The 19,046-nt window shown below is 42.8% G+C and overlaps 1 protein-coding gene across 3 annotated transcripts in view; it reads right to left on the bottom strand.

Annotated features, from left to right (window-relative positions):
• lnx1 (ligand of numb-protein X 1) overlaps positions 1–16,757 on the bottom strand; it is a 49,959-nt gene extending 33,202 nt beyond the window's left edge. Inside the window, exons 1-2 of one of the 3 annotated variants that reach the window (XM_023339339.1) lie at positions 16,416–16,757; positions 6,656–7,158 (exon numbers count right to left, since the gene is read on the bottom strand). In XM_023339339.1, coding sequence (XP_023195107.1) covers positions 6,656–7,065 — 410 coding nt within the window. In that variant the 5' untranslated portion in view covers positions 7,066–7,158; positions 16,416–16,757. The remainder of the gene's footprint in view (positions 1–6,655; positions 7,159–16,415) is intronic. The other 2 variants (XM_023339340.1, XM_023339341.1) reach the window with 2 other exon arrangements.
• Positions 16,758–19,046: the final 2,289 nt, after the last annotated feature.

Genomic DNA, 19,046 nt, shown 5'->3' with positions numbered 1-19,046 from the left:
AGGGAGTTCAAAAAGGTCTAATCTTCATCTTCACATTTAGTGAGGAAAACTGAACAAAAGACCGGAAGCTGGGTTAAAGTCACACTTCTTGGTCTGATTGATCAGGTAACCAGGAAACGACTGCAGGAGACATACGTCTGCTGGCAGCGTTAAGTATTCCTGGCAGCAACGTAAAACTTCAAGAAGATGCATTTTAGTCAGAAACTGAAAGGATGTTTCATCTCGCTTGTCTGTTTCATTTTCGTTCTGCAGTTTGCAGAAAAACAGCATTGAACCATGAAGCTGAAAGGTCCTCATAGATTCAGCATCTCCCATTGTGATCTTATTTGAACACTTTTTTGGATAAAATCCAGTGGAGCCATTTATCTCTAGTGGTTGCTTATGTGAAGGTCTCAGGTCTGTTTGAGAGAGCATAGGCAGAACAACTGGAACCCCCTCCCCCCCAACAAACCACATAGATCAGGAATAAAGCTACCAAGATGTTGAAAACAATATTCCAGGTTTTCAGCATCTGACAGAAAATGGATCCGAAACCCACCATGTCCACACTAAAACATACTGGTGTCAGCATCAGTACAGTTTCCTTCAGAAGGGAGAAGGGAAGGGAAGATGGTCAGGGTTGACAGAAAGATTAATGAAGTCCTGGAAGAAAACTTGAGAGAGAGAGAGCAAAAGATTTGGGACTAAGGTTCACTTCAAAACACGACAACAATTCTTAAGTTAAATGGTTTAGGTCCATGTATATTTTGTGTTACAAACGTCCAGTCAAAGTCCAGACCTAAATCCAATTAAGAATCTGTAGTAAAACTTAAAACGTAGCTGTTTTACAAAGAATGGACAAAAAGTCTGTTTCTAGACTTCTACCCTAAGTTACAAGCAAATGTACCAAAATGAGGTACTTGTAAGTACTGATTTTATATACAGTACGTCGTACCCCTCTGTGTTGGCCTTCCACATAACATACCAATTAAATTAATTGATGTTTCTGCTTGTAATGAGATGAAAGGCAGAAAAAATTCAAAGGGCAGGATTACCTTGGCCAGGCAGTGAACAAATCTTATTTTTCTCACCGCTTCATCTCTTCCCTGCTTTCCCGCTTTTCACAATGCCGACCGACGGCCTCGAGAAAGTCATTTTGCCGGTCTAAACACCCCGTCTGATTGAATATTTCATGGAAGAAGGTGGTGTGGTTATGGGCCAGTGTGCGTTAATGTTAATGGCCGTGTGCGAGCGGAACCGAGGCATCAGTTGTCCTGTGGTATTTGAGCGATGAGACCACAGGGCTCGCAGGAAATGGGAAAGTAATTGGATTGTGACAGGATGCAGTTTTGGAGAACAGAAGCCGGTCTGCCCCAGAGGAGGAGTTGTTCAGCAGCAAGTCAGAAAAACAGCATCATGACGTACTCACGCACTCATGTTCTCGCACTCAATTACGCCTTTCCATTTCCCGTTCGTAGAAATGGCACCTCGCACTGACAGAGCGTCACGGCGCTGTTTTTCCATTCTCCACGTTGAAACTCTGGGCAGGAAATCACTGGAGAAAAGTCCTCATCATCTTCCTCTAGTGAAACCTTTCAAAACAGAGTTGTGCTCCACAAGCTCAAGGTTTTGATTGTGTGCTGAGTATTGGAGCACATCTGCAACACGTCTCAAACTCTAAGGGGGTTTCTCAGACATACAGTTTGGTTTACTTTGGCCCAGTCAGTTAGAATTTGTGGTGAACTTCTGTTTGTTAACTTGTCACTTTTTCTGGCGGTTTGGTTTCTTTCACACAGAGATAGCTCCGAGCTAATCAAAACCTGTCACTACAAACGACGCCAGAATGTTTAGTCTGTTTATTGGTCAGACCAGCGGTACCAAATATACCCCGATACTGGGTTCTGAGCTGGTCAAAAACACAAAGAATGTAATCCTCTTTTTAGTCATTTTCCTGGTACTATTTCTGGCAAAATTTATCAGAGATTTATACTGAGTGGATCTCGAAAGTTGCACCGAGCGCTATGCTTTGTTTCTTAGCTAGCTAACTCTACTGCGTTGGAGTTACGATATTTCGTGGCTACAGAAAGGCGTTTGGCTCAAGGTTTCAGCATAAACTGGTAGTTGTGTCAGATCGAAGTCGGGTCACAATAAATGAACTACTCTAGAATTCATTTAGGAGTTTATCAAAACCACCTCCTCTTGGTATTCAGTGTAACTGGTGTGTTCACATCTACACAATCAAACCAGAGTTTGTCTTAAACGGACTAAGCACCCCAAGACTAATCCTGCTATCAAGACTTTATGAACACATTGGAAGACAGTTTGGAAGAACTGGTGGTGAAGGAAGAGCTCTGCCAAACACACTCAGACCAAACAGACCAAAACCACACGGACTCAAGGACCAAAAGTCGGTCCTAAATGCACAAAGACCAAAGTGTATCGTACTAAACTGACTTGGACCAAGTTGACTCAGAACAAACTCGGTGAACTCAAGTAAAAGCAAACGGATTCACGCTAAATAGACTAGAACCAAACGGACTGGCGCGAGTATTATCAGAGCCAAACACCTTCAGAAACATCTCAGAAAACCAGCCATCGGATTCTAACAAAATGACCTAAGAAGCTCCGGGAAATTTTTCCGCCATTAATTCGAGAGCACCACATTTTCAGTTTGAAAGCAGGACCTAATGTCTTTCTTCTCAAAACTTGTAAGTTTGATTCTCTTGCAAATCAAAATGAAAATGTAAGTACAAGAATCCGATGGCTGGTTTTCCGAGACATAATGTCACTTTAGGACATCCGAGCCGTTTTTGTCTAACGCTGTCTTTGTAGCACCAGAGCACGACCTCAAGTATGCACTCTTAATGGTTGGGCCGGGCTAAGCGTTAAATAAAAGGTTCTGAGTTCCTTCCTCTGGTGGGAGCTTAAAGTGGAGCTGCCGCTCCTCCTCTACAGGAGTCAGCCGAGGATCTGATCAAGATGCCCTCACTACAGGGATTACACATCCGACTGGCCGGCAAACACTTTGATATAACTTAGAGACGGAGAGAGCTGCTGCAGAGGGAGATGTGTGGCATAAGTGGAAGACTGGGGACAGACGAATGGAGTTTAACACGCTCATTGCACATTTCTGTAACTCTTTGCGAGGGAATACAGGCCGTTTTTTACTAGTTTATTTCATATTTCCATTTCAAATGTTTGTGATTTTCCATTGCTTTTGAGAACCCGAGCTTTTTTTAAACACGCGAGAAAAAGAAGAAAGCGTCAGTGCACTTGAGGCTGTCCCCGAAAAGTCAAATATTTATACTTAAAGCAAGAACGAGAAGACAGAGTAATGTGTAAAACATGAATGTGAAGTTTGAAAAGGACCAGAACAATATGGATCGAGGGTCATTCAAACAAACAAAAAGCAGGCTCAAAGAATCACATGCGGTTACATGTCAGCGTACAAACGCAGTGCAAACCCCAACAGCACAACAACGAGAAAAACCGCAGATCACAGAGAAGATTTTGCTCCTCTTGATTGCAGTGGATGCATTCAAAAATATATGTCTCTCTATCTGAAAGCCAATAAAGGTCACGAATGATTCCATTAGGATGATATCAGCCCCGACCAGATGGCCGCGTCTCAGTCATTACAACTTCTGACCCGCTGCCAGATCTATTTGGGGCCAGAAATAATACACTGCAATATCACTGGCATCAAAATACAGGCGGAGAGAAGGGTGGGGTCATGCACGGAGGCCGTGTGACTCGTCTCTCCATGTGTCGATATTGAGTTTGTGCAATACGATGCATATTGTGAATGTCAAAAATTGGCGAGGCAGGAAAATCTATATTACCTGAGCCACGTTTTGTGGCGTACAGATTGAGACGACGTTAAAGAAAATAAATTTACAACCACGGATTGGAGGGGAGGGACCTAATGAAGGTGGAAATGGATTGTGTGAGGGATGTCCATCCATCCATCCATCCATCCATCCATCCATCCATCCATCCATCCATCCATCCATCAACATTTTGGTAAAGTCAGTATCTACACCTCTTTAGATTGAGATAAAAATGTAACTTGCAATATTGTGGACCCTTTAATTGTAAAAACAAAAAATGTTGGGGAGAGAGAAAACATACCTTTCTTGTGAACCCAATATTTTGTGTAAGTGTACAGAGAGAACATGCAATCTCTGCTAAACGCGTCTCACTACAAACCTGACAACGACAAACTGCTTCCAATTAGACCTGTAAATACAAGCCTTGGAATTCATAATAGCAGAACTAATAATCGGCCGACGCCTTGATTAGCGTTGCTGTTTCACCATGGGGGATGATTTGTTTGCTAAATATGGTTATGAGACCTTTAGCTCAGATTAGAACCTCTTGCCGAGGTTTAGGTGAAGATTGTTGGCGCGCTAAAAAAGAAACTACTGCTATGGAAATCAGATGCAAATGAAAATCTCCGGCGATTAAATTTGACATTTGCTTGATGCATTATGCAACTCGACTTCTCTCACGCCCGCACACCATAACAACTCCACGCTAATAACACACGTTGTCTTTGTAGGTTTGTCTTTAATCATTAAAAACTCCGCCAAACTCAACAGAGTTACAAAGAACCACACAGAGCAGAATTTAAAAGAAATTAGCTTTTTTTTTTTTTTTTTTTTTTTACTTTTTTTTAAATTCACGACCACAATCACCGGAGCAGGATTAGATATGTTGAAACGGGTTACTCGCCGAGACCTTTTCACACCCTTGCACACGATGCGTTCGGCCATCTCGGCGGATAACGGCCTCTAACTACGGGAGAGCAGCCGAATCCTTTTGGGAGGCAGCCTCGGAGATCCACACCTCATTATGACATCCACACTAAACGAGGGCAGGCAGTGGAGAGGGAGGGGGGGAAGGAAAAGGCACTGACAGAAGGAAAGATTGAGCAGAAAAGATGGTGTAGGATCAGAAACACAACGGTGGAAGGAAGATTTGGCTATTTCTTTTTAAGGATTTTCAAGCAAACTCGAGCTTCTACGTTTTCGGACGCAACTTGTCCGCTTCCTGTCTGTGATATTTGGTGAGATGCGTTAATTATCCCAGCGGCACTTGGGCCAGGGGGAGTCTTAATGAGGATTAACGCGAGCGGAGAGAAACCGCCGCGCCGCATTTTAATGGAGTTTTGGTTTGATGAAAGCCCGGTTGGAGGAGAAACTCTGTCCTCTGGGGACGGTAGCCGGTGCTTAAAGATGATGGACAAAGTGAACGTGGAAGGGGTAACCTACGTTCAAGGGCTATTGCAAGTTATTGCGATTTTTGACAGACAAGTGCAGATGGAAAAAAAAAAAAAATCACAACTGAAAATTGGGAGGAATGAAAGGTGGGCACGCAGGAAATGGGAAAAGTCATTTGATAGCGCCGGTACACGCAATGACTGTTTCACAGCGGCCATTTTAAACATATTTGCACTCCAGAAGGAATTACATTTTATTTAGAAAAATAATCTAAAGTATTCAGCCCATTTCATAAGTGCAATATCAAAATGTACCAAACTAACAGCATGTCTCTGGTTTTAAAGACAGAGCCAATTCTTAACAGGATTCCCCTAAACTTCTCCGCTTTAAAGTAAGGTGGTGGCAGAATCATGCTGAGGGGATGCTTTTCTTTAGCAAGGGACAGGAAAGCTGGTAAGAGTTAATGGAGCTTAGACCTAGTCAGTGCAAGAGGAAAACATGGAACAGACTTGAGACTCGTTCTTGGGTTCACTGTCTACGGCAACAACCCCAATCAGAGCCGTAGTGCGACAGCTAAGAATGAATATTCATGTAATGATATGGTCTAGTCAAAGTCTAGAGCTAAATGAAGCTGAGAGTTTGTGGAAAATGGGCTTGACAATCGATGTTCTGAGATGCCCTCTGGCTGAGCGTGTGTCCTTATTGCGTTGAGGAATGTTGAGAGAGACCCATCCATGAAGGCTTGCAGCTCTACCTGCAGCGAGAGGTGATTCCACAGAGCAATGACTCCAGAGGCCAGAATACAAATGCACACACAACTCTGCAGAGTTAAATGGTAAGACTGTTTCAAAAGCATTTGTTTCATTTCCTTTCAACTTTGTATTCTGTTAAAGGGGCAGTGTTATGTTTTTTCTAGGCACATAGTGCCATTTTATTGCACAATCAAGTAACTATGCCACCTTCATATATATCACATATGACTTGAAATACATTTTACTTCTGGGTTTAATGCTTTGAATTTGGGCCTCTGTCTCTTTAAGAAGCTCCTGCTCTTTTTGAAACTCCACCTTCATGAAGTCTCAACAACATGACTCCTCTGTTGACGCTTTGACAACGTTTTCACCAGCGTTCCACTGAGAAGTAGCTCGTATAATGAGCTCAGCAGATGTGGTTTGAAGAGGTGTTTGCTAATTGCTGCTGGCTAGTCTGCAGGAGCCGAGTGAGAGAGGGCTGCTCTGTGAGGCGAAAGCTCAAAAACGTGGAAAGTGCAGCTTTGATGAGGTCCAACGAGGCATTTTTCACAGTTGGATGGTTGTAAAAACTCTTAAGGGATTTCTCAAACATGCATGAAAGAATCAAGGCAACACTCCAGGTGTGTTTCAAGCCACTTTCAATTGATAGTTAGTGGATTTAAAGAACCGAAAAGGGTTAAAGTATCTTTTTTTGGAGCCTACCTGCCCTTGATGTGGTCTCCCATCTCGCCACGAGGCAGGGTCTCCGTGCAAAACTCAGCGAAAGGGCATGCCACGGTCAGCTTATCCAGCAGCTTATGCACCAGCAGGCTGGGCTTCCTGCAGCTCTGCAGCATGAGGGGCGTGCGGCACACGGGACAGAAGTCACTCTCCAGTAGGAAGCTGGTGAGGCACTCCTTGCAGTAGGTGTGACCGCAGGGCGTGTCCAGCGGCATGATGAGTGGCGACAGACAGATGTGGCAGATGAGGTCGTCGTCCACGTCGTCCAGGTAGATGTACTCGTGGTTCTCCTCCAGCTTGTGACTGTGGCCGCAGGAGGCGCACAGCTCAAGGGTCGGGGAAAACACACCCGAGTCTGTCGGGGAGCTCTCCAAAGGGGAGGCCTCCGCCATCGCTGCGGCGACGTCAGGCTAGCGTCTCATTTGAAAAGGTGGGACTTGGGATGTTGAGATGGACGAGTCGAACAGGTTGTCAGCAGAAGAGATCTGCGAGGAAGAGGAAAGCAACGTAAATACAATGCAGAAGTAGTTGGTAATGAGATTACTGTTGTGTTAGCCCTGGAAGTGGAGAGAGTTTCAATAGTGTACTATTCGTTTGGACTGGGAACCAAAATCGCAACATTTGCCTGTTCACCTCCTCGCCTGTGGTGGCGCTGCAGCGAAAACCACTGAAGGAAATGACATGAGAACCTCAGAAGAAGACACAAGTGCAACTTCCTTCTGTGTAAACTGTAAACAGAAATGAAGCAGGGTCAGCTTTTTTGTAGGATTTCTCTTTTGTCTTTGGTGAAAGACCATGACTCATTTCTCCCGCTAGCGTTAAGACTGTTACGTTTGTTTTGGTTGTATTTACCCATAATGCCTTGCTCTATAGTCCACTTCCTGCCTTTGGAGCAATCTCCTGTTCGCTTGCATCCACATATGCATTGTAGCCACCCCAGAGTTTGCTTCATCTGACCAAAGACCGAGGATTGTTGACGGACCAGAGTGTGATTGCGCCTTCACACATTCCCAAACGAGCCCAAACTTTCTAGGTGAACAGATTAGAGTTCGATCAAAGTGGACTAAACAGAGCTGGTGTGAATGCAGCAAAAAGTGACTGTGATCCTGTTTGTTGTTTTGCCAAGTAAGCATCTGTGAACCGTCTAGAAAACGTCTTCTGCACACGCCTACATGTCGAGAAGCAAATAGCATTCTGCAAAGCACAAAGCACAATCGCTTTATGAGGTTTGCACCATATGTCACTTTTAACTCTTCCTTGTTTTACAAATTGTGTACTGGAATGAAGGGTTCAAGATTTAGTATTCTGCCGAGTCAGCAAAAAGTCCATTTGAAACACAGATTAGTGTGAGCTGAGGTTTTTGTGATGGTGAACAGACAAGAAAAAAGATCCAAACACAGTATTATTATATACGGTAACACTTCATTTGTCAGGGTGTGTAAAAGACTGACTGTCATAAACATCACATAACACATGTCATGAACATGAAGGAGACTTTATGAATGACTGCTGTCATGAAGTGCCATTCAGTAAATAATGACACTTTTAATGTAAAGTTGCTTTAAAAGTTGCATTGAAAGTCCATTAAAAGTGCCAACTTTGCATTAAAGCGTCATTATTTACAAAGTAATACAACGTTGACGCTTTAAACGGACTTTCAATGCAACTTTTAAAGCAACTTTACATTAAAAGTGTCATTATTTACCGAATGACACTTCATGACAACAGTCATTCATAAAGTCTCCATCATGTTCATGACATGTGTTATGTGATGTTTATGACAGTGTCGTGTCAGTCGTGTGCACATCCCGTCATATAAAGTGCTACCTTAAATACTTATAACTATAACAAATTAATAATGTCGCAAAGAAAAGAACAACCAAACCTAGTCAGGTGACCGAGGCCTGGCTGTCAGGTTGGGTGAGTACGTTAGTGATCTGACCAAGAACATATAAAACCAGAGAGCATGCACTGTGAAGGACTGCTGGTGATCAGCCTGCAGCTAACATGGTGTAACCCAGTCCAAAATAAGGGCATTTTGTATTGAGTTAAGTTCATGGAAGGAATAATAAGTTAGAATGTGTTAAACATGTTTGTTTAAAGATGTTAAAAATGTTATAAATAAGTGTTAACAAAAAGAAATGTTTTTAAAACCGTTATATAGGAAAGTAATCTTCACCATCTTTTATTTTGAAGGGCTTATGTTTGTAAGAGGAAGTGGGGTAGAACAAAGCAACTTCACCGGTCCGTGGTTGGCTGAGGGTCAAGGAGAGACAGGAAGTAAAAAAAAAAAATGAGAAAGAAAGAGGTGAACCGCGCTGAAAAACCGTGGCGGAGTTATTAAGAAACGAGTGTTTTAGCAGATATTTAGGCTTTCAACTCGACAGTTTGTTAATAGATATCGACTCTACACTCCTGTTTGCAGCTACTGTGATAATTTCAGACCGGAATTCACTGTGCAGTAGGTGGAAAGTCATATGTAATGCTCGCTAACGCATTAGCATTCATTAGCACAGTGAATGGACATTGAGTACTGGGAGGTAACTCAGCTAACAGAAGACTTAACTAAGGTTTCCGTCGTGGGAGCGTTCCAGAGTTGAGCTTAGTGCAGAGAGATGAGTTTACACTGAGAGTTTTGTGTCTGCGTTGGATTTTCCTGCCGTTTCCTGAATCCTGTGGACCGAAGACATCTTGCCAACTGGGACTAAAGACAGGTGAAATTCCTAGAAAGTTCAAGATTTTCCTTTGGAGTAAGGTACCAAATTTCACACGTCCCACTGGTACCGACCCACTTTCTACGTCACGTCTTTAGCGTTTATTCAGGCGACAAAAGTGAGAGCAAGACTTTAAGTAGATAACAGGAAGGCCATAGTGTGCAGTTTCTCGGTTTTTATCCCCGTTCAGCTTTCTCTGCTGGTAGTCCCTTTATGCATTTCAACAGTGATGGAGATATTTACCCTACCTCATTAACCAGAAGATTAGTCGCCAAGAAAAGATTCTGAAGTCAGTTTAAAATTTCAACTCTAATAGTTTTGTTTTTGTTTCACAATATTAGTGAACAAAAGGTTTTTGAGCTGTCATTTTGAATCATTATGTCACAATCATATTTCACCTCAATAATTGATGGTCTATCATGTCAGCAGGGCTAACAAAGTATTCAAATTCTGTTTTTATGTCTTATATTGAATTTAAGCTGAAGTTGGTATCAGTTGAAGAAAGATAAACTGGGAACTGGAAGTGATTTCCAAAATTTTGAACAGTGCAAGTGAGTTAAAAGTTTATAGAGCCACAAAGGACTTATTTCTTTGCTAAAAATCATTTGTTTTCTCCCTTGAAAAATGTGTTCAATACTTCATAAATTTTAATGTAGGACGGCTGCAGACACAGTGGGATTCCTTTCTGTTCACATATGCAAAGAACTGCAGCAGTTTTTTTTTTTATATAATTTTTTTTCCTCCCCTCCAGGGGGTCTTTTGTGGGCTCTATGAAAGTAGGCCGACAGGAAAGGGTGAGGAGAGGGGGAAGACATGCGGCAAATGTCACCAGGTCCTGGAATCGAACCCGCGACGGCCGAGTCGAGGACTCAGGGCCTCCAAACGTGGGTCGCGCTAACCACTACGCCACCACAGCACGCCCTTATTATCATTATTATTTTTTTATCATTTCTTGGATTTACAGAGGCGGCCCAGATAACAGAAATCGAGCGACTGCGATTTCTCCTCTGGATGTGGGAACATCAGTACCACTCATCTCAGCAGCATCAAACCGACGCAGACCAGTCTGTGGCTCTCTGCTCCACGACAATCGCTCATCTCTGCTAATCCACGGCCTGGCACGACGCGGTCTCAATCATGCAGAGTTATTGTTTTCTAGTGCACGGGTTTATGTGTTGGTCGCTGCGCCGGGCCGGCCAGCCGGCGCGCACGTCATACCCAGAGCAGGTGGGTTCCTTCGAGCACATGGACACCAACAGATGGGCCTAGTCAGGCACACGCCACTTTGGCAGGAGCGACCGTGTTGGCGCTCCGTTCGCTCTGTTTCTGGAGCCGTTGCCGGGTCTGGGCTGCTGCGTGACGACACATCGGCTCTCGTTCAAAACGCCACCAACAGCAAAGGGTGGAGTCAAAATAGAAATGTACAGCAGCTGGTGGCTTCCAAATGAATCCTTTTTTAAAAGGAAACAAAGATATGAGCATAAAGATTATGACTGTTACCCTTGGTGACAACTGAGATCCGCTTTTTTCCCAGAATTATTAAACACAAGGAAGTATTTTTTTTTTTGTCACCTCTTGGATGCGAGGTTGACACATGGCTGGTCACTCTGGAGAATCTTCACTGTTTTATATTTTTTCTCCTTTTTCAGATAATGACTCTCGCTGTGTTTCCATAACCCTAAGTAACAGCTTTGTGATAATTTCCAAGCTGATAGAAATCGCCAGCTGCGTCTACATAATACATGTGTGCAAAACTTTTGGGAATATTCCACTAATGGTGAAAAAACTTAATTTCCAGATTACGTTGTTTAAAATGAAATAAGAAGTTTGTTCACGTGATAAGTCACTTCCTGTTGTCTTCTTCGTCTTTTTCGGCAGCGGTGACATCCGGTTGTCGGTCACCGCGTGACTCGTTATTGCAGTTTTGCAAAATACACTAATTGCCGAAAAACCACTTCATCCAAACCATTAATTGAATTTTTTATTTTATTTTTTTTTTGTCTGAAATTGGCGTTAAGCGAATTTATTTTAGGAGTTACGATTTGCACAGTGATATGGTCAATGGGAACACAGCTAATGACCTCATTTCTTATTGCTTCTTGTTCTTTAGATCGGGTCTTTGAAATCTTCTAGCTTACTTCATGTTGTCACACGGTCTCTACTTAAGTGGTTTCCCCAATAAATAAACAAATAATCATTTTAAATTTAGATTTTTAATTTGTTTTGACGATTTGTCTTGTATTAAAATTAGGTTAATGATCAGAGACATTTAGGTTTAGGAAGAAAAAAAAAGAAGCAAAAAACAAACACACAACAAAAAAAGAAGAAGAAACGTACAAGAGCTCAACTATTTTTCCACAGGACTGTAATCCGAGACTGCTGCTTCTGTTTGGGTGGAACATCTTCTGCTGCTCTTACGACCGCCCCAGCTAGAAAGCTCTTACAAGGCACAACAAACGCCGGCTTCGGTCCGCAACACTCCATGGCGCTGCGTCGTAAGTGGGTGTTTGATAGCAAACAGTCTTTCCTTTTGACATTATCAGTTTGAATCCCGCAGACTGTGACACCTGTAAGAATTTCCGTCTGCGGCGTATCTAACGCGGGAAGGCCAACGAGAGGAGGGTGAATTGTCGAACAAAGTAGAACTTTCCCTCTCCAGACGTGTCATGACAGGGTGGATTCATCACAAGCTGTGGCGCCCGCTGAGTGCGGCCTGATCTACGGAGCAAAGCGCTTTCGTCGCAGAACTCAAACGCTGGTTCGGATGACAAGCTAAGACAGAAGGAAAGAAAGAGAAAGATTTTGGAAAAATGAAAGGGGGCTTGATCCGTTCTCGGAGCATAATCTCCTATAAAAGAGTTTTCACGAGTAAACTCCAAACTGTGTGTTTAAGGGAATGCGGCAGCTCTTTGGTGTGGGGTCGTCTCGGATCTGCTGACAACACGTCCACTTCTTGCCGAGGATTCATTCCAGCAGCAGGAAATGAGAGCGAGGGGCGAGTCCATTAATAAAAAATAAATAAAAAACTCTCGGCATGATCAAAAATCAAAGCTGTTTGGTTTACAGCTCGTCCAGAATACTAAATCAGGTTTCTGATTCTGGGATGATTTTACCCGAACTTAGGTGGAGAGCAGTGGACTGTAGGGTTGAGTATTAGTACTTTGTGGCTAATACTACCAACACACCCTATTACACAAGAAAAATTAATAAATTAAAAAAAAAATCATAACTCAAATGGTTCTTAACCACGGGGGCATGGGCCAGTATGAGTCCATGGGTTGTTTATTATTGGGCCAAAAAGCGAAAAACATGGAAATGATGCTGATGATTAGATGGTGTATTAATTACCTCAAGTCAATAAAATGACTAATGTATTAATTTTAAATATTTTTTTCAGTAGTAGTCATGTCATGAAAAACATTCCCAACTTTAATAACTATATGTCATAAATCCGTATAATTTGGTTTGAATCAGTTCTGCTGCTTGTCACTGGGCCGGAGGCAGATTCCATAAACATTACAAACACAAACTATTTAATTGCTAAATGACTTTCTGCTAACCCTTCCTCCAAACATGACAGCCACACCAAATGAGTGAGTCAGGGTAATAATATGCTTCCACTTTTCCGTTGCAGCCATTTATTCAATAAATAATGTGAGCTGGGATTGGGGCCCCACATAAAACGTCTGCTTAGGGTCTTATAAAAACTCAAGGCGGCACTGGGGAAATCAGACCGGCGGCAAAAAAAAAAAAAAAAAATCTGCACACAGGTCAGGACTGAATGCAACCCCACATGCCGTATAACAAGTTGTTTCCTCAGAAATATGAGCTGAGCCGCCGTGCCGGCCGGACTGATGAGGGAAGGGCAGCAGCAGAAGAGCCATGTCTGAATGAGTCCCAGCTTAGAGATTTTACAAGAGTTTCAAAACTGATGCTTTAAGATTGAATCCAAAAACTGCATTTTAGTCAGTTTGGTCATTCAGGTGACCTCAAATTTATAGAAGATGATTCAAAACGTTGTATGGGCAAAGCTTTTTTTTTTTTATCTTTTGAAATATCCCTGGGGAATCTTTAACATAAATACACATTGCCTTTATGTCAACCACATTGTGTCGATTGACATGCACTAACTGACATGCTGACAGTGATTACTGGACTCCATCCTTAGGTTCACTCGGCGCCGACTGTGTGTGCCGCCGGGTTGGTTTAGTGGAAAATCATGATGTGTGCTGCAGTTTCTGAAACAACCCTGATGACCGTTTCAATATGTAAACAACCCTACTGGAAGAAAGATCGTGCACAGATGCTCCTGAGACCACAAACATATGAATCTGATGGCCCACATGCACACGTTTGCCTCTACATACACCCACTCTTCACGGATGAATACAGGCGACACGCCCGTGCCGGAGGAGTATCAGCTTTCTCCGGCTCGGTTCTAATCCGACAAGTGAAATGTTGACGCTTTGACAGTGGGACGTTTGAGCCAGTGCTGTCGCTGAGGACGATGTGGGAGCTCTGATGGGCTATGGATGTTTCCCACACCTGGTAGTCCGGTAAACTCGGTTCGATTGGGGAACGAAGTCGCAACATTTGTTACATTTCCAGCTGCTGGGGTTTACTTTCACACTGCCCTGCGTCACCCGTTGAAAAACCTGTTCTCCCCCCACACCTGTGCACCGCTGTCCGCTGCACCAACAACCACTGAAGGAAACGACAGGAAAATCTCTGAAGAAGTGCAAATGTGAACAAAAATGGAGCAGCGTCAGATTTTGGCGGCTGTAGGATTTCTCTTTTGTCTTTGTTAAAAGACAAAGACACAAGTCATTTCTCCACCAAGCTTTAGTTTGTTTTGGTCGTATTTACCCAGAATGCCCTGTGGTACCGTTACTTCCTGCTTTTGGAGCGGTCCTCGGTTCGCTTGCATTCACATATGCATTCGAGTTCACTTCAACCAAATCGAGACCTGTAGGTTTTTAGGTGGACCAGTTTGCTTTTTTGATCGTCTCCTCAAACAGACTGGACTTTCTAGGGACTGAAGTTTTCACAACGCAAACTACACAAAAGCCAGTGTGAATAAGTCCTAAAACTTTATTTGTAGCTGATTTTTTTTTTAAGATTCTGTTGGCTCTACTGGCCTTTATTTGAAAGTAGCACGACAGGAAAGAGGGTTATGAGAGAGGGGGAATTCATGCGGCAAATGTCGCCAGGCCGGGAATCGAACCTGCGATTGCCACCACGCAGACTAAGGCCTCAATACCTGGGTCGTGCTTTGACCCTGCGCCACCACGGCCCCTCAACTGATGTTTTATTGACGATTATGCTACTCGTTCTCAAGTGCTCAAACAGCCAGAAGAAAGGCGAGGCTTTCATGATCCATAAATCTCATTGTGCCCATGTTTCTCTTTTGTTCTTAGCTGAAAACAGAGGGAAAGAAATGTTTACATTGTCAATGCTACCCTTTCTCTTTTGTCTTTGAAGCCGTCATGCCAATCCTTGACTCAACACGCTGTCCTTCGACATAAACCGCGGCCCAATCTTCGCCCGGAGTATATTTTATGTAAATACCGCTGCCGGATCGGTCTCCGATTTCTCTCCTGTGATCCGAGTTAATAATGACACAAGACGGTGCGAGGTCAGCTCCTTTTGTTTTGTTTTTTTTCTTTTGTAATGTTGATGAGTGTGGAAAACAAGCCGGTGGCGAGGTATCTGTGTCTGCATCAGCATTCGGAGCGTTCACACTTAGCTGGCTTGTTGCTATGTACACATCCACTCCTCGGGTTCAGGAAAAGAAGTGGAATCATATCTGCTGATCAAACACACCCCGAAGACTACAGATCGCGGTCGGGGTGTTAATGTCACTTCGCTTTTCTTTTAACTTTTAGCCAAGTTCCCTTGTCGACACAAGGCAGTCGCTCTGTGAGTCACGCTACCGATAAAAGGTGACTGGATTCAGGGAGCAGCAGCGAGAACAATCTCATAAATAGATCATTAGGTCATAAAAAAAAACAAACACAAACACAAAAAACACAAGAATAGCAACAGCTAATCAGACTTCGGACTCCTGCTCGTAAACATGGAGCCAGAGAGAGAATCGAGATCGGGCAGCCAGGAGTTAAAAGAAGTGCATGCCAGATGCAGCACATGCAGACCGCAACATAGTTAGTCTGTTGTGTTCAGACATGCCCCAAAAACACAGTAAAATTCCAGTCAGTCTTCCATTTTTTTTTCTCCCTTTCTTTTCTCTGGAAAACATCTGCTTTGTAACCACGCACAACAAAACAAGGACAGAACAAAGACGGCAGCGTTTCTGTCTAACTGCTTACACTGCTGAAACATTACCCAAACATTTAGCTTCACCAGCTACAAAGTAAATCAGCTTTTTTTTCCCCCCTCCACCCCAATTGTCAAGAAGCTCTACATACAGTTTGTGCATATTTTGTCAATGCTATAATAATAATAATAATAATAGGGGAAAAAAGCCAAATAATGAAAATCGCTTTTTGCTGTTATTTATAAATAATAATGGGTCTCATTAAATAAAGTTCACAAAAGGAGAAATAATCTTTCTATGTTACAAAATGCGGCGCCTTTTGTTCCAGCATGGCCACATGGGATGCAAAGCGACAGTACAGGAACGTTACTGTAAGTCCGCTCTAATCTCTCCCTAAAGCTCCTGTGTGTGTTTGCGGCCCGACTGATACTGACTGACTTCTCTAGAGTCGGTGTGAGCCACAGCTGGTCTGGTTGGGCAGCCGCAGCCAGATGTGAAGCCTGGTGAAGAAACACGTGAATAAAAAAAAAAACAAAACAAAAAAAACACCTGGCAGGTAACAGAAAATCTACACCTGCCATGTTCTGCTCACTTATAAACAGAAAGTGCTAACATACATGCAAATGACTTTCATGCAAATAAAAAAAAAAAAGATCACTGTCATGTTTTGCGCTACAAAGTGCTCTGACTATTAAAAGTCGTGTTTGACCCACTAATCTTTAAGAGGAATTGAAAAAGGTGAAAGCGTACTCACATAACCTCATTTTGGAAGTTCACTTTCGGCACTGTCGCTCACCTGCACAGGTAAGAGTCTGGCAGCGGGTGTAACATTAAACCCTTCAGTGAAGGGAGGTGGAGAACAGCGAGAGGTAAATGACTCACAAAACAGGACTTTGTCCCGGTCTCAGAGCCTTGGTGAGTGGCTGACCGACTGGCTGACCGACATTCGGGCAAAAGAAGTTTTTATCTCATTCCCTGACTTTCAGGAAAATCTCCCAACTCCAAACTCCCCCGGCGTGTGGAGCAGAGCTCCTTGCGTGAGCTCAAAAAACTGCTCATCTCTTGGCCGGCCCAGGTGATCAGGAAGTGGCGGTGGGATGGGCGGAGACAAGAAATAAAGGTAAACAGGAGAACTGCCCCAACCTGCTTTGGGAGTTGAGGGAGAAACTGGGAGCGGGAGGCGGATAAAACGAAGTCTGAACGGAAATCACCCACAAACAATGTGTTTAAAAGAAGAATTTTTAAAAAATCCAGCGAAACTGCACGAGTATTTTTGGCAGGCAGACAAGGAAGAGATACAAAGTTGCAGCAGCGATTTATGTCTCTGCTTTTGGCACACTAAAAGTCATGTAACCATCTTAACAATGAAGCCTCAAATCATACAAACTGGTGATAATGCTTCGATGTATGTGGCGAGTGCACACACAGCTGTACATCAAGATGCTGTAATCCCTGCGGCTTGTATGGGGTTTTCCTCTTTCTGTCGCGGTTTTCCCTCTCTTTGACTTTTCCTACTCCTTTAAAGCCATGCCTGTGCCTGGCTTTGTCCAAAAACAGTAGTTATCCCAGATTTAAGGCATGGCTCCTCTCTCTCTCTTTTTCCCCCTTCAACACGCCGAGTCTGTGAGCCACAGGTGCTTCAGGGACTCGCATCTCCACAAAACGGCAATTTTATGAGTCACGCTCTGACGTAGGACGAGCCGAGCCATTGACCCGGTGTGTCTGAGCAGCAATGCCGCATCTGGTTGTCACACTTAGTAATACATTCCTTTTTTCTTTTTTTTTTGTTCTGCTGCATGTGCGGACAGACACACACGTTTCTTGCTCAAGGACACTTTGACATGTTGAATACTTGATCTCAAAAAAATAGAAGAAAACCATTCCACTGTTGAGCAACAGCAACCTCAGGAGCAACATGGGATACATTTAGTTACTGATTCGTTGTCTTAGATTATTATGTGTTAGTTTTTTTCTCAGTATCAGCATGAAGGGATGGACATTCTGCTTCCCACCACCAAAATGTAACATTGGATATATTGCTATCTTTGGCTTGACAGTCACCCAGTTTCCATTGCAAATGTGAGCAAAACGTTGTCAATATTCCGCTAATGTTGAAAAAAAAATGTATATATATATATATATATATATGTATATATATATATATATATATATATATATATATATATATATATATATATTCTCCAATTGCTGTTTCCATTAAATAAGAAAAGTAATCAAAATCAGATGTTATTATATTTGTTCACGCAATAAAAAAATAAGCTGCGTCTTGATCCTCCTACCACTTCCTGTTGTCTTCTTTGTCGTTTCCGCCAGTAGCAACATCCAGTTGCTGATCACGTGACTTGTGCGATGAGAAAGTAGAGTTTCCACTGTAGTTTTTTTCTAAAATAAACAAATTTCCATAACGCTCTGAACCTTTTATCGACCAACGTTTGTCAAAATTGTTCCTGTTCAGCAAATGTTTTATTTTTGGAATTCCAATTTGGGCAATAATACGGCTAGTGGAAAAATGGGACTACTGTCTTGAAAAGTAATAACATCAAATTTTATCATGCTACAATCGTAAACGTCAGCATCTGCTAAGCCAACACCACAAAGAACCCATTACTGTGGATACATCTTCATAACTGCAAACTATCAAAGTTTTCACCTGTAAGAGAAAACTGAAAACCATGCGCCATTCTTACGTTTTAACAAATTTCTTACATTTGACACAAAATTGAACATTGCGATTGTACAAAACGCTTAAAAAGCTCAACCAGGACCAAAAGACTCAATCTCACTTAATGAAATTTGGTATTCAACTTCACTCACTTGCTTCATCTGGTCGCGAAATAGAGCATGTGAGCTTTTTACGGCGCACACGGCTACGCAGGAGTGCGAGGTTTGAAATGTTTCTTAAGCATTGCGGCTTCTTTGAATTGCTTAATACTTTGATTCGTAAGCAGTGATCTTATTTGCGTACACAATCAACTAAATCCTCTGTCCTACTTTGACTTTTTAAAAATGATCTTGAAAGCCAACACATTGATCTTTGATTCTTTGATATAAGATCCAAAAAAACACAGTATCAGTGTTACTGTGAGGATGTTAGCGTCTGCATTTAGTTCCTAATATTGCTTCTTAAAGCTTGAGGCACTCGCGTTCAGAAACTTGCGGTCAAAAAAAGTTAACAGAACAAGGCAACCCGATGCTTTCCCGCTGACTCAAAGATCTGAATCTGGACGGCAGAGCTCGGAGGAACCGCTGTTTTTGTTCTTCTCCCACTTCCTTCGCAGAAGACCCGTCCCATCCTCTAGAGAACGGCATAATGTGTCAGGATGTGCTAAGAGCCAAGAAGTGCCCATAAAATAGCACCGCTCTT

The sequence above is a fragment of the Xiphophorus maculatus genome, chromosome 9 (genome assembly GCF_002775205.1).
Source record: "Xiphophorus maculatus strain JP 163 A chromosome 9, X_maculatus-5.0-male, whole genome shotgun sequence".
Lineage (NCBI taxonomy): Eukaryota > Metazoa > Chordata > Actinopteri > Cyprinodontiformes > Poeciliidae > Xiphophorus > Xiphophorus maculatus.
This window is presented reverse-complemented; position numbering and strand designations above follow the sequence as displayed.